The sequence below is a fragment of the Salmo salar genome, chromosome ssa03, assembly GCF_905237065.1.
Source record: "Salmo salar chromosome ssa03, Ssal_v3.1, whole genome shotgun sequence".
NCBI lineage: Eukaryota > Metazoa > Chordata > Actinopteri > Salmoniformes > Salmonidae > Salmo > Salmo salar.
This window is the reverse complement of record NC_059444.1, coordinates 68839218-68854650: the sequence shown is the minus strand read 5'-3', so window position 1 is coordinate 68854650 and position 15433 is coordinate 68839218. Positions and strand designations below refer to the sequence as shown.

Below are 15433 nucleotides of genomic sequence, written 5' to 3'. Positions count from 1 at the left end.
TCCTGTGAAAGCAGCTGTTTCACTTGTGGCATCAGCTAGACGGCTACAGCACACAGGGCATATTCACAGACAGAACTATGGAAACCCATCACAACAGCTCTAAGCTGTTCCTCCCCACAAACACAGGAAATGAGTTTGTCAGAGAGGCAAATTGTTTCCAAACAGGTATATGAACCAGTTCACCAAAGGGGGTAGGCAATACAAGGTATAGAGGGAGCTTTATCCCTCACACAGGATTATCAGAATTATCTGTTGAATCATATGCCATTTAGATCACAGGAGAGAAGGAAATATGTCACTTCTATGCAATGCTGCTCTTCCTCTCACATCTGTTCAGAATTTATCAGAATCACAGAGTACATCAATTAAAGTCGATTAATACTGTGTTAGCACATTTAGTATAGATCCAAGGGCAGATAAGTACATCAATAATTGAGAGCTGAATTTAAATTGTACAGACTTAGAGCTGCAAAGAACATAAAGATGCTGTTGCAAATGCCTGGAGAAACCGACGTTCTGTTGTGAAACCAAGGTTCTGTTCTGTAAGTAAATTAAAAGATCATTTTCTGTATAGCAATAGATATTTCAGACAGTAGTTGTTGCTCTTGTGAGTGGGGAGTGCAAGGCACTGTTGAGACTTGTGGCTCTAGCCTACACTTTGAGTTCAGTACAGTTCAATGTGACTGTGTGACAGTGGATGGAGAAGGCACTCTTACCTTCCCTGGGGCTTTGGTCTTGTTATTGCTGTTGCTGCAGGAGGACAAGTTGACATCCTCGTGAACTCGGTCCAGAAGCCAAAGCAGAAACTCCAGGGCGTCATGTTGGGAGTTTCCTCGGAATTGGGATCCATACTTGGATACTATACTCTAGAAAGGGAAAGGAGAGTCACATGGTCAATGAAGGAGTCAATGTAAAACTGTATTGTAAACATTGGTGAATTAGTGCGTCTTCAATGGACAGGGAAAACAGATTAGCTGACTGTTGTTTTAAAATCATTACATTGATGTACTATAACCACACAGTAGGCTTTTGAAGTAAAGACTTGCCTAAATGCATGAATAACCTTCTGCTGTCCGGATAATCCGAACATTTTGCATAAGAGTGAAAAACTAAAACAGCAGTGGGATAATTCAGATCCAAATCTGACAGCTTGTTAGGATTTGAGATGTGACGGGAATACCCAAATTGCATTACCAAAAGCTATTGGTTTGTTTCCTGTCATTCCCGCTTACATAGAAACATGAAACAAACAGTGCGATATTCACTGGCTAACTGAGGTGTGTAGGACCCTATATAATCAATTTCATTTTTTGCCAAATTCTATCAGTTTTTTTCTCAAATTCCGTTTTCTCAGTTTGGTTTTTCCAGGTTTCTGTTTTTCTCCAGTTTCTCACGTTTTCACTCTCAAAATATATTTTGTTGATAGAAAAACAACATTTTATGTTTTAGGTCCACACCAATGCTTAAACCACATCAGGAGACCACTTTTGAGGTCTGGGAAAAATATATTACATTTACATTTTTGGGTGTAGATACCCTTTTATTTATTGCATACCAACACTGTTTGGTTAGCGGTGTTTCTGGAGCACACGTGATTGCAGAGTTTGCTAAACAAATCGCCACTGGATTGATGCAAATAATCATGATATCATTCTGCCAGGTAGATATAGGCTTATAGGTGGGTATCTACCAGAAGATGGATCATTATTAGCATCATTGCTAATGCCTACACAAAAAGTGGTAGACAAACGCGCACACACAGACAGGGGCATTCACATGTTGCCTCTTCATAAGGTTTAAGGAAAATACGAATCACTGATGCATTTTGTTCATGTCTTCACACCATAGTGCCCTCAAAGCTCATCACTAAGCTAAGGACCCTGAGACTAAACACCTCCCTCTGCAACTGGATCCTGGACTTCCTGACGGGCCGCCCCCAGGTGGTAAAGGTAGGCAACAACATATCTGCCATGCTGATCTTCAACACGGGAGCCCCTCGAGGGTGCGTGCTTAGTCCCCTCCTGTACTCCCTGTTCACCCACGACTGCGCATTCAAGCACGACTCCAACACCATCATTAAGCTTGCAGACTTCACAACGGTGGTAGGCCTGATCACCGACAACGATGAGACAGCCTGTAGGGAGGAGGTTAGACACCTGGCCGTGTGGTGCCAAGACAACAACCTCTCCCTCAACGTGATCAAGACAAAGGAGATAATCGTGGACTACAGGAAAAGGAGGGTCGAGCACTCCCCCATTCACATCGATGGGGCTGTAGTGTAGCAAGTCGAGAGCTTCAAGTTTCTTGATGTCCACATCACCAACAAACTATCATGGTCCAAACACACCAAGACAGTCGTGAAGAGGGCACAACAATGCCTATTCCTCTTCAGGAGACTGAAAATATTTGGCATGGGTCCTCAGATCCTCAAAAGGTTCTACAGCTGCACCATCGAGCGCATCCTGGCTGGTTGCATCATCGCCCGGTATGGCAACTGCTCGGCCTTCGACCGCAAGGCGCTATGGAGGGTAGTGCGTATGGCCCAGTACATCACTGGGGCCAAGCTTCCTGCCATCCAGGACCTCTATACCAGGGTTGTGTCAGAGGAAGGCCCTAAAATGTTTTAAAGACTCCAGCCACCCTAGTCATAGAGTGTTCTCTCTGCTACTGCATGGCAAGCGGTACCGGAGCGCCAATTCTAGGTCCAAAAGGATCCTGAACAGCTTCTACCCCAAAGCCATAAGACTGCTGAACAATTAATTGAATGGCTGGCTACCTGCATGTGACAAATACAATTTTATTTGATTTATGATAATCTTGTGCAAATGAATGAATTTTCTAACAAGTTCAATACATTTGGTTGATTTCCTATTAAGTTCAATAAATGTTTTAATATTGTTGAATTCCGTTTTAATGTCTGGAATCCGTGATTCTGTCCGCGTTCTCCAGCATCACAGACTTTATAGGACCCTAGGTGTGTCTGTTTGTCCACCTGTGGCTGCACACAGGATCCCTTCTTCAGGAAGCTCAGCTGTAGGCCTAATTCCTGTAGCACAGTGCACACAGTGGACCCACAGTGGGTCAATCATTGCCTCAAGCCCTATGTCCGTCTCCACAGAACGCAGAACAGAGGGATTCTTGAATTGCAAATTTTCCCTAATGCTCTTTGCGCTTCCCTCGTCGCCCACTGTCTGAGACAAAGCTATTTAAGGTCCCGGGCAGAAAATCCTCAAATACTGCTGAGCCCAATCAGAGCTGACCTTGGATGGTTCCCACTGAACCCCATAATGAGTTCGCTGACTCATATTCAGTTATTCAGAAACATTTGTCTCAACACCACACACACACACACACACACACACACACACACACACACACACACACACACACACACACACACACACACACAAAACTACAGTACTAGTGTTACCCAAACTTAACTGACAGATATAAAGACCGTTCTTTTTACATTTAAGAAAGAAACATCAAATGAAATACGTCCGTAGATATCACTGTGCCACAAAAAAAGTAGGTTGAGGAATACTTAAGCCCACATGGAACACAATGTAAGTTGAAATCTGTGGTTTAAGACTGAGTGGCACACGACTCAATTACGCTGGAATTAACCGGCTGAACCGCAGCTGGCAGCCTGAAGGAGCCTCAGCAGTAAAGAGAGATTATGGAGAGAACAGCAGCCTGTGATCACTGCCTAATAATCCCTGGTATCTAACAGACATACTGTATGACTCTATCATACAGTACAGTAGATCTCGCTATCATTGGTACAACCTGTATAATAACACACCGTGTGTGGGAGGGACTGCTTTCTCTACCTATCTTCAAAGTAGTTGCTCAGCTGAACATTGTACAAAGTGAACACACATTCATAAACAGAGAGCAAAGTGATTATTGGGATGTGTCAAAGCAAAAGTAGGAGTAGAAGAGAGTAGTCTCCGAATGCTGTCTGAAAGTGTGCCTCTTCCTACAGTGTCTATTTTTAGTCAGAGATAAAGTCAGGTGAGAGGTATCACACTGTTTAGGTCCTTACACACAATTACACAAAATGTGGACAACAAAATGAAAACATCACAATCACAGGGCCATAACTCAGACTGTACAGACAAATCCATTGTCTGGTTGTCCCTGTGCCAGCAGCAAGTCTGTCCCATTTGTGTCAAGAAAGAACAGCATGACTTAATGGCCTCTTGGAGACTGGCAGCACAGTTTAGGGAAACAAGATAGCCTTCATGTAATAGTTTTGCTCATTGTACAGCTTTAACCTACTGTAAATATATTGCATGGAAAGCAATGCACAATTGAGGTAGCAAGATGAAAGACCTATATCGATGTTGTACGACTCGTTTTGTTGTGTTCTACATAGCCTAAGTTAGTCTGATGGCAGTGTACAGACAATAAAGATTTTAACTCTTGACATACTTTAAATTAACTCTCCAAGGCATTTTCCAGAAATAAGCTCTCTGTGGACACATAATGCTACAATTACAAGCTGCTGTTACAGTGGCAAATCTCCCATGGTAATTATAGTTATCTTCATCAGTGTCTCTGAATGTGGTAATTGCGTCAGATAAATAATTGATACTGTAGATAAGGTATAGTTCTCTCTGTGGTGTCCACAATGGCCATTTTGACCTAATTACGTATAACTCTGGACTGTGTAATATATGTGTATGATTAATGCTCTGGTTTATGAGGTACCTGACTCTAACTGACAATTAATATGGACCAGTCCCATTAGTCATATAAATATGACCACTGCTAGGGCTTTTTACTGTAACAGAAACTACATTAGATTACCTCTGAATGTTGGTATACACTGCCTCTTTCTCTGTAGTGTCATCATCAAGCAAATTAAGCATGATAATGACTATAGTGGGTGCTGGTACTGTAAAACTCTGCCTGAAAAATAATGTGACATATACTGTATGGGACCCCTAGTACGGGGAGTGCCCGGGGGGTAGGGGGTGATATAATATACTAGCTTAAACAATATATACTGACAAAAGCACATACTACAGGTCACGGAAAGACCTACAATTTAATTGTTTAAACATTTTTTTTTTGGGGGGGGGGTAACTGTGAGACGGTCAGTTCTGATGACTTTGTACAAGGACATTCTATTCCAAAATAAATGAAAATTCGAACATAGAATTTCCCACTCCAGAAATGAGCCCAATAACACATAGGTCCATATTATCAGGCAGGTATGTTATTTAGCAATAAGCATTATCCCCTAATGTAGCCCACCTGATGCTAACTCTTAGATCTAAACATTAGGCTATCTTGTTGCCAGTTAGGAACATATTGATGACTTGAAGGCCCCCCCAAGAAATTCCACTGGCACTCAGCTAACCAAGGATCATGTTACACCTGACCCGTGTTACATTTCGCCCCTATCTTATGCATTCAACGCCATTAGTGAGCTCTGACGAGCTTAAACCATGCCGCTGCTAAAAAATCTGGTTCTAATATAGTGCATTTTACACATTTTGGGGATTTGAGAAATAAGTGTAGTAACACTAGAATGCTCTGTGATCCTCCGCTATTTACAGTGGCCATCATAACTGCTTTCAAATGTGGGTTTTCCCGCGACTGTATTAAGAATGTTGTACAATGACTGGGCATCCATATTTCTCTCCCTGTGCAGCACTCGCAATTTGAGTGCTCCTCAAGAGGAATATTACTTTCTCGCATAGAATGCGACAGGCTGAACAATTTAATAGGTAAATTATTCTACTATTGGGTTGTCTGATTTTGTAGTTGCCTACTCATGTTTTCGGTTGTGGAAAATTAAAATGTGGACAACACATTTTTTCATTATATAATTCAAAATTAGGGAGAGGTGTCATGCCCATGGAGGGCACAGATGCACGTACCCCCACAGATTTGTCCTGTTTATATACACTGCTCAAAAAAATAAAGGGAACACTAAAATAACACATCCTAGATCTGAATGAATGAAATAATCTTATTTTTTCTTTACATAGTTGAATGTGCTGACAACAAAATCACACAAAAATAATCAATGGAAATCCAATTTATCAACCCATGGAGGTCTGGATTTGGAGTCACACTCAAAATTAAAGTGGAAAACCACACTACAGGCTGATCCAACTTTGATGTAATGTCCTTAAAACAAGTCAAAATGAGGCTCAGTAGTGTGTGTGGCCTCCACGTGCCTGTATGACCTCCTTACAATGCCTGGGCATGCTCCTGATGAGGTGGCGGATGGTCTCCTGAGGGATCTCCTCCCAGACCTGGACTAAAGCATCCGCCAACTCCTGGACAGTCTGTGGTGTAACGTGGCGTTGGTGGATGGAGCGAGACATGATGTCCCAGATGTGCTCAATTGGATTCAGGTCTGGGAAACGGGCGGGCCAGTCCATAGCATTAATGCCTTCCTCTTGCAGGAACTGCTGACACACTTCAGCCACATGAGGTCTAGCATTGTCTTGCATTAGGAGGAACCCAGGGCCAACCGCACCAGCATATGGTCTCACAAGGGGTCTGAGGATCTCATCTCGGTACCTAATGGCAGTCAGGCTACCTCTGGCGAGCACATGGAGGGCTGTGCGGCCCCCCAAAGAAATGCCACCCCACACCATGACTGACCCACCGCCAAACCGGTCATGCTGGAGGATGTTGCAGGCAGCAGAACGTTCTCCACGGCGTCTCCAGACTCTGTCACGTCTGTCACATGTGCTCAGTGTGAACCTGCTTTCATCTGTGAAGAGCACAGGGCGCCAGTGGCGAATTTGCCAATCTTGGTGTTCTCTGGCAAATGCCAAACGTCCTGCACGGTGTTGGGCTGTAAGCACAACCCCCACCTGTGGACGTCGGGCCCTCATACCACCCTCATGGAGTCTGTTTCTGACCGTTTGAGCAGACACATGCACATTTGTGGCCTGCTGGAGGTCATTTTGCAGGGCTCTGGCAGTGCTCCTCCTGCTCCTCCTTGCACAAAGGCGGAGGTAGCGGTCCTGCTGCTGGGTTGTTGCCCTCCTACGGCCTCCTCCACGTCTCCTGATGTACTGGGCTGTCTCCTGGTAGCGCCTCCATGCTCTGGACACTACACTGACAGACACAGCAAACCTTCTTGCCACAGCTCGCATTGATGTGCCATCCTGGATGAGCTGCACTACCTGAGCCACTTGTGTGGGTTGTATCATGCTACCACTAGAGTGAAAGCACCGCCAGCATTCAAAAGTGACCAAAACATCAGCCAGGAAGCATAGGAACTGAGAAGTGGTCTGTGGTCACCACCTGCAGAACCACTCCTTTATTGGGGGTGTCTTGTTAATTGCCTATAATTTCCACCTGTTGTCTATTCCATTTGCACAACAGCATGTGAAATGTATTGTCAATCAGTGTTGCTTCCTAAGTGGCCAGTTTGATTTCACAGAAGTGTGATTGACTTGGAGTTACATTGTGTTGTTTAAGTGTTCCCTTTATTTTTTTGAGCAGTGTATATTATCCATATTATTATTATTTTTAAATACTACTAGCAACCGAGCAATGTTATGCCCAGATAGGTTCCTAATCTCCCAACCTCAAACTAGCTACCAAGAAGCCATTTCAGGCTATCAATCAAGTTAGAGTAGCTAGCTTGTCTAACTATATTAGCTGGCATGCCTTTAGAAAAGCAAGCAATTACTATATGTACTGATTAAGACTCACATTACTTTCATTCTTTGACCCACATTTTTGCAGGGATATTTAGTTTCTTTAAAAACAACTGTCAGGAGGATACAGACAGCTCAAGAGGTAACCTATGTTTAGAAATGCAGAAGAATAAACACTTTTGACGTAGAATTAAGCAAAATTACTATGGTTTTTGATTGCAGCAAAAAGCTGTTTCAGGTGTTTGAAAAATGCTAAATTCTCCAACTTCAGGACAGGGACATATCCCCAATACGGATCACCCCCAAGCCATCCTCGTGTACTTTGTGCCCCCTCAGATTTTGGGGGTACATGACGCCCCTGACCAAAGGTACCGGGTCTCATTTGAATCATAGGTGCCAGGTGTCGGACCCCGCGGGACCCGGCCCAATTAAACCCATGTGTACACCTGAAGAGAATATTTACAGAACAAGAACAATTGTCATTGTTGCGGCCGTCGTAGAGAGGGGACCAAAGCATATTTATTAAACAATGAAACACTAGAACAAAGAAACAAAACGAAAAGCCAAACAGTTCCGTCAGGTAACGAAATACAAAACAGAAAACAACTACCCACAAAACACAGGTGGGAAAAGGCTGCCTAAGTATGGTTCCCAATCAGAGACAACGATAGACAGCTGCCTCTGATTGGAAACCATACCTGGCCAAAACATATAAATATAAATACATAGAATGCCCACCCCATATCACACCCTGACCTAACTAAACAGAGAAAAACGTCTCTCTCAGGTCATGGCGTGACAGTCATCTCCCTGCGACTTCACTGAGTCACTTAAAACCTGTTGGGGCTACAGGTTAGCAATGAACCCCGAGTCGGGATTGCTAACAAGGCTGGAAATTCAAAACATCAAAAATCTAATAATTTCAATTTCTCAAACAATCAACTATTTTACACAATTTAAAAGATAAACATCTCCTTAATCTAACCACATTGTTCGATTTTCAAAGAGGCTTTACGGCAAAAGCATAAAGTTAGATTATGTTAGGACAGTACAAAAGTAGCCACAAAAGTACAAACATCCATTTTCAATTCAAGGTCAGGCGTCACCAAAAGCAGAAACCAGCTAGAATTATGTACTAACCTTTGTCAATCTCCATCAGATGACACTCCTAGGACATTATGTTATACAATACATGCATTTTTTGTTCCATCAAGTTCATATTTATATCCAAAAACAGCATTTTACAGTAGCGTGAAATTCAGATTTTTTTCTTCTCTGAAATGCTTCCGGTGAACATAACAAAATTACTATTCGAAAACATTGGTAAATTATAATATTGTCATTCAAAGAATAATATATTATCATCTCGTAATTGCTACCGAATGGCCAGATCTCAAAATAACTTTACTGGGAAATCACATTTTGCAATAAACGGGGTGCTATGCTAAGAACAATAAGCTATGCTATACAGTTAGCATCATCTAAAATCGATAATAACATTGTAAATATCCCCTTACCTTTGATTATCTCCATCAGAAGGCAGGCATCCCAGGTCCGGAAGGCATCCCAGGTCCGGAACAAATGTGGTTTCTTTTGACAAAGTTCATAATTTATGTCCAAATAACACCAAGTACTTAGCGTTCATTATGCTCCCACAAAACGTGGTGGGGGGAGTGTAAAATCACGCCGAAAAGCTAAAAAAAACTAGTAAATAATCTATTTACGTTCGTTCAAACATGTCAAATGTTGTTTAGCATTAATCTTTTGGTCCATTTTTAACGTTAAACATCAGTAATATTTTCACACAACCTATCCTATGTCTAGATAAACAATGATGACAAACTCACGCTTCTCAGATTTATGCGCAGGCGCAAAAAAATGAAGTGATGACATGTCAACTTCCTTGGATTCTAATTTGCTCTCTGTTTATCATAGACGCTTCAAACAACTTTATAAAGATCGTTGACATCTAGTGGAAGCCGTAGGTGTTGCGAAATGAATCCTTTCTCACTATGGTATCTATAAAACAATGACACTAAATAGTACACTCACAAAATTCACATTTTTTTTTTGATCTATTTTTCACAGGTTTTTGCCTGCAATATGAGTTTTGTTATACTTACAGACACCATTCAAACTGTTTTAGAAAATTCAGAGTGTTTTCTATCCGAATGTGTTAATAATATGCATATCCTAGCTTCTGAGTTGGTGTAGGAGGCAGTTAAAAATGGGCACATATTTTTTTCAAAATGTCTCAATACTGCCCCCGAGCCCCAACAGGTTACTTCATATTTAAAGTCCTGAAACCAAAAGTTCTCCCAGATCAGATAGCCTAATCATTAAAAGGCCTACATGGAGACCCCAAATATTGACACTTCCTTGGAAGCCAGAGTCACTGTCACCGTGATGAGTCATCACACAAACATGTCAAAACTCTAAACTGATTTAGCCTTCAATCACGACCAGATAGTCCATCTGCTCTGTAGAGAGGGAGGGAGGACTGAATTCCAGCTCAAGAGGCCTTCATTCCTCCCTCCCTCCCTCCCTACCCTCCCTGACCCCTGTCCTAGGCCTCTTCCATGTTATTGAAACCTATATACTAGCTGTTGAGTAACTGTTTGAGTTTCTGTTTTCAAACCTTCTCTGGCCCCTCTATGCAAACATTGAAATCCACCAGGAGGGATTCAGAGAATGCACTAGGACAAACAGATCAGATACTCTTTAAAACACACATCTGATTCTGATCCCAGAGCAGATAGAATGAAGCCCTCAGATCAGAGGACAGTGACAGGTAGGACATGATGAAGGGGAAGAATATATATAAAGTCGCGGGCACAGTACTTAACTTTTCATATAACATTTAAGTAACCCTCCCCCTACAGTGTCAGTCCTGCAAGGTGCTACTGGAATGTGGCTCAGTGCCAGTCATCCTGTGGTAGCTACCTTTTTGTTTTATTTTTCTCCTGTCTGCGCCACCAACCTGCCTGAGAGGACACTGGGACAGATCACCATTTAATGGTAACTTTTGCATCCAATTAACCAAGGACCTCTCTTCTGAATTCACTCAAAATACATTTTGTCTGCTTATAATGAGGATTGAAAAGTCATCTCTTTCTGTCAAGCTGCCAGTCATTCTCACATTAGAGTTTACTTGGTGCATGTTAGTGAATATTAGCCTGTAACTGAACAGCACAAATGTGTGCAACCACCAAATTGCTTTTACTAATACATTGTGTTACATCATAAAGTTTACTTACATTCACTTTCATTTTCTCCTCCAAAATTGTGTTTGTTCATTTTTTATGGGATGTGACGCAAACACTTATCCACCTTTGCTATTCCTTGTCTATGCTATTCACTCTATCTCCTCTTACTCTGTCAGAGGCATGTGGACTGGCTGATAATACTGTTTGAGAATTGCTCTGAGATAATTATGAAGTGGACCATTTAAATTACGGGGTAAGGTTTTTGATTGTTTATAGACGGCTGGTTGTTTTGTCTGATGCTCCCATGACCTAAGGGCTCAGACAGGGGCCTGACAGCTATCTGATTATCTCATGGTGCCTGCAGACAGCTGTGGAATTACATAGAAGACAGTTTTAGACGGCCAGACATGAACTCATGACCCTTCTGGTCACAGAGCCACAGCCAAGATGCACGCCTGTGTGTGCTTAAACCCAGGAAAGATCTCATCACATGCATTGAGTGTTTTCATTACAGCTATTTTGAGATCTCAACTATCTTGACTACATAAAGCCAGCTCAGATTTTTGTCCTCTCAAAATCTGATAGGAGAGTCCCACAAGATAAGAAGGAAGTGGCTATAGATGGAGAGGAGTTGGCAGGGTGTACAGAGAAGAGTGAGATTGTGAGAAAGAGTTACTTTTTGGAGGAGAGGAATGGTCACACAGAACATTGGGTCAGACAGAAACCAAATAAACTAGTTAGGATTGATTATCCTCTGAGACCTCTCTGGCAGGAAGTACAGCACTGACTGCACAATAAAGGTAATACAATCTCTGGGTGGTATTTTAGTCTGGTATTGTGGTGGGGCACTCTCAATCTGCCCCTCATTGACCACCACCCAGACAAAACTTCTCTAACTCCTGACCCCTCCTGTCTCAGCCTCCAGTATTTATGCTGCAGTAGTTTATGTGTCAGGGTATTTCTCCTGTCTTTCCGGTGCCCTGTGTGAATTTAAGTATGCTCTCTCTAATTCTCTCTCTCTTTCTCTCTTTCTTGCTCTCTTTCTTTCTCTCTCTCGGAGGACCTGAGCCCTAGGACCATGCCTCAGGACTACCTGGCCTGATGACTCCTTGCTGACCCCAGTCCACCTGGCCGTGCTGCTGCTCTAGTTTCAACTGGTCTGCCTGCGGCTATGGAACCCTGACCTGCTCACCGGACGTGCTACCTGTCCCATACCTGCTGTTTTCAACTCTCTAGAGACACAGGAGCGGTAGAGATACTCTGAATGATCGGCTATGAAAAGCCAACTGACATTTACTCCTGAGGTGCTGACCTGTTGCACCCTCTACAACCACTGTGATGATTATTATTTGACCCTGCTGGTCATCTATGAACATTTGAACATCTTGTCCATGTTCTGTTATAATCTCCACCCGGCACAGCCAGAAGAGGACTGGCCACCCCTCATAGCCTGGTTCCTCTCTAGGTTTCTTCCTAGGTTCTGACCTTTCTATGGAGTTGTTTCTAGCCCCCGTGCTTCTACACCTGCATTGCTTGCTGTTTGGGGTCTTAGCACTTTGAGATATCAGCTGATGTAAGAAGGGCTTTATAAATACATTTGATTTGATTTGAACTCCTCTACTACCAGTACATTACACTGAGCTAGAGGAAAAGTGATTGAGCCCCTGGCTTTGCACAATGCAGGGTGAAGGTGTGCCTCTAGTTATGCTTACACCTCTTCTCCTCACAGATCAATTAGCATTTCCAAGAATAAATCCATTGTGAATGTATTGTCCTACCCCTTATCATCTTCTCTTTATCTGGCCTTGAACTATATAGGAGCTTAGCACTGCAGGCGCGGGAGTGTGATAATTGTTTTTTCCTCCTCTTTAGCGTGGGCAGGGTGGGAAAGCCTGAGGGGAAACTGATACTTTCACCGCCTCCTGATCCACAACAAGGTCCACTCTCAGATCCACACACTCGTATCCACACTCAGATCCTTTAATGGAGAGTGTTCCTCTCAATAAACAGTCTTCTCTATGGCAATGTTGCCTAACTAACATAATGAAGTGTGTCCAATTCAGAAACACTCCAATACTGTAAATGGTAGTGAGTCAGCCAGGTGCTACGCTTATCATCTCAGCGACTGGAATATTAAAGCCCAGCGTTCAAAGCCGCCATACCTGGAAAACACTCAATATAACACACCAGCTTTCAAAAGTCTGTTTAGAGAATAGTAAGTCCTTTGTTTATGTTCAAGGTTCTTCTGTGCTGTGAGCATCTGATGGAACAAAGTGCACTCCAGACAGACACCTGGTAATCCCATGCCCTCAGACTCCAGTGACACACAGTGCCAGCCAGCCACCTCATTAGTAAGTGGTGAACTAAAAGCCATCTGGGTAAAACCACAGACTTTAAAAGCACCGTAGAGATGAACTCGAGTTCAGCGTAGTAGCTATCAAAACTCGCGGATGCACTGACTTATAAAGTAATCAATCCTGGAGAAAAATAAACAGGTTACCTACAGGCTAATAAATCTTATGAGCTCCAATGTCATGGATTGTGCTTCAGACAGCATTTCTGGAATATAAAATCAAATCAAATGTTATGTGTCGCATGTTTCGTAAACAACAGGTGTAGACTAACAGTGAAATGCTTGTTGACCAATATGATAACATTTTCTGTTAATCCCTTCAATATTTTAGGCAAATGTCACACAAATTGTTTTTTATCATGTTAGGAATGACAGCAGCATAGTTGTTTTATGTTGCGGTTTCAATCAAGGTGCAATCAAGGTATACAGGGGCAGGGGCAAATGGAAATACAGCAGTCATCTTCACCCCTGGCTCTCTGGTACTATAATAGCTTGTCCTGAGTTTATTACATAGTAAGTATATTGCTAGTACACAGTTATAAGAGCAACTACATTTAATAATAACCAACTATAGCCTACCTTGAATTCCACTGACAGTTGCGGGATGTATTCCAGAGTCCAGAGTGCCCTAACAAGTGATGCCAACTGCTCCGTGACTTCACCTCTGGCATGCTGCGTATCTTCACTTTTAACAATCCCATTAATTCTCCTTCGACTCAAATCCAATTTGTACCGTTCCAACCCGAGATACTCTGCGAGCAGGTCAGTGTTGCTCAAGCACTGGACCACGGCGTTCATGAAACAGGTGTTCCCGTGATTTTTCAAGCCTAGAACACCTGGAATGTTGCCACCATAGCACCATAAAACCCTTTCTTTCACCGAGCAACGGGAAGAAGCTATCGAAATATTTTTAACAGAATCATCCCCGGCGACCTGGACATCCTCTTTGATATTTCCTGAGTTGGCACTGAGTGTGCAAGGTGTCCCGTCACGAAACCCTCCATCGTCATCCTCTGCGCCCTGAACTGCAACGTCTCCAAAGTGGGTAAAAGTGCCAAAAGTTTTGATAATTTTATTTACAAAACTCCCCACCGACTTCAATGATTTCTTTCGAAAAAGCCGTCCATGTTTCTGTTTGTTTTCCTTGCGCTTTGTTGCCTTTGACGTGGCTTCATCCTTCACTCTGCAGTGTTTATCCATATCTTTGTAATACTTTACCGATGTTGGAGAATTCTGGAATTAATTTCGAGGCCAGTGTGCCACTTTTCTGCAGAGATTTCCCATCCGAATACCGTGAGGAGGACAGAACACAAGCGCACAGAGGTGAAACCATCGCGGAGCCATGGCACATCAACACACATCGACTCCGTGCAGCCGGTAAACGTCAAACAGTTCAACACTTACTGAAACCCTTAATGCTTGTTGACCAAATTACATGAGCTCCATCGATGTTGAACATTACCTGCGCCTTTCCTTGCCTCCTACTTGCAGCCTTTAAGGGCATGTACACACGCACTTATCCATCGCTTCGAATTTCGCCTCGAAAGAGGCGTGTATTCATATGCGTAGTGTGTGACTATTCCCTCCCACTTTGATTCTAGTCCCCGTATCATCAAAGTAGTTTAGGCTGGCATAGTAGGCTATACAAACGCTGACTCACAAGTTGATGTTTCCAGGTTTAACTTCTATTCTCATGAAAACAATCAAGTTGATATTTCCAGGTTTAACTTTTATTCTCATGAAAACAATCAAGTTGATGTTTCCAGGTTTAACTTTTATTCTCATGAAAACAATCAGTTTTTCATGGTTGAATGTTGAAACAGTCATATTTTCTTTTTGCCATGTTTTCTCTGTTAATATTAAATATATGGATTAGTCATGGACACGTTTTTGCATTTAGAACACACACATATTACCCAATCATAAATGGATGAATGATGTGTAGACGTTATTCAAGTAGGTTATGTGGGTTTCCCAATATTTGGGAACCCCTGCTGTTTCAACCCACTGGGATGAAGGGCAGTGGTGAGGTGCTCACCTGAAGAGAGCAGTAACCAACCATACACAACAAGATAGAAGGATATGATGGAAAATAAGCAGACATATTTCAGTCAGGTTCATCTCAAACGCGAACTTTATGGAGTTTGTTGGTTGGGGGAAAAAAACAGTCCACTATCTTTGCAAAAGCATAAGTGCATTCCTTTTACATTAACAACAATATCATTTGATACATT

General features: G+C 42.5%; 1 protein-coding gene across 1 annotated transcript in view; it reads right to left on the bottom strand.

Annotated features, from left to right (window-relative positions):
- The window catches only part of LOC106601383 (ubiquitin carboxyl-terminal hydrolase 43), a 93310-nt gene extending 78564 nt beyond the window's left edge, over positions 1–14746 (bottom strand). Inside the window, exons 1-2 of the mRNA XM_045715187.1 lie at positions 13779–14746; positions 717–866 (exon numbers count right to left, since the gene is read on the bottom strand). Of these exons, the coding sequence (XP_045571143.1) occupies positions 717–866; positions 13779–14399 (771 nt within the window). The 5' untranslated portion in view covers positions 14400–14746. The remainder of the gene's footprint in view (positions 1–716; positions 867–13778) is intronic.
- Between the last annotated feature and the right edge of the window lie 687 nt (positions 14747–15433).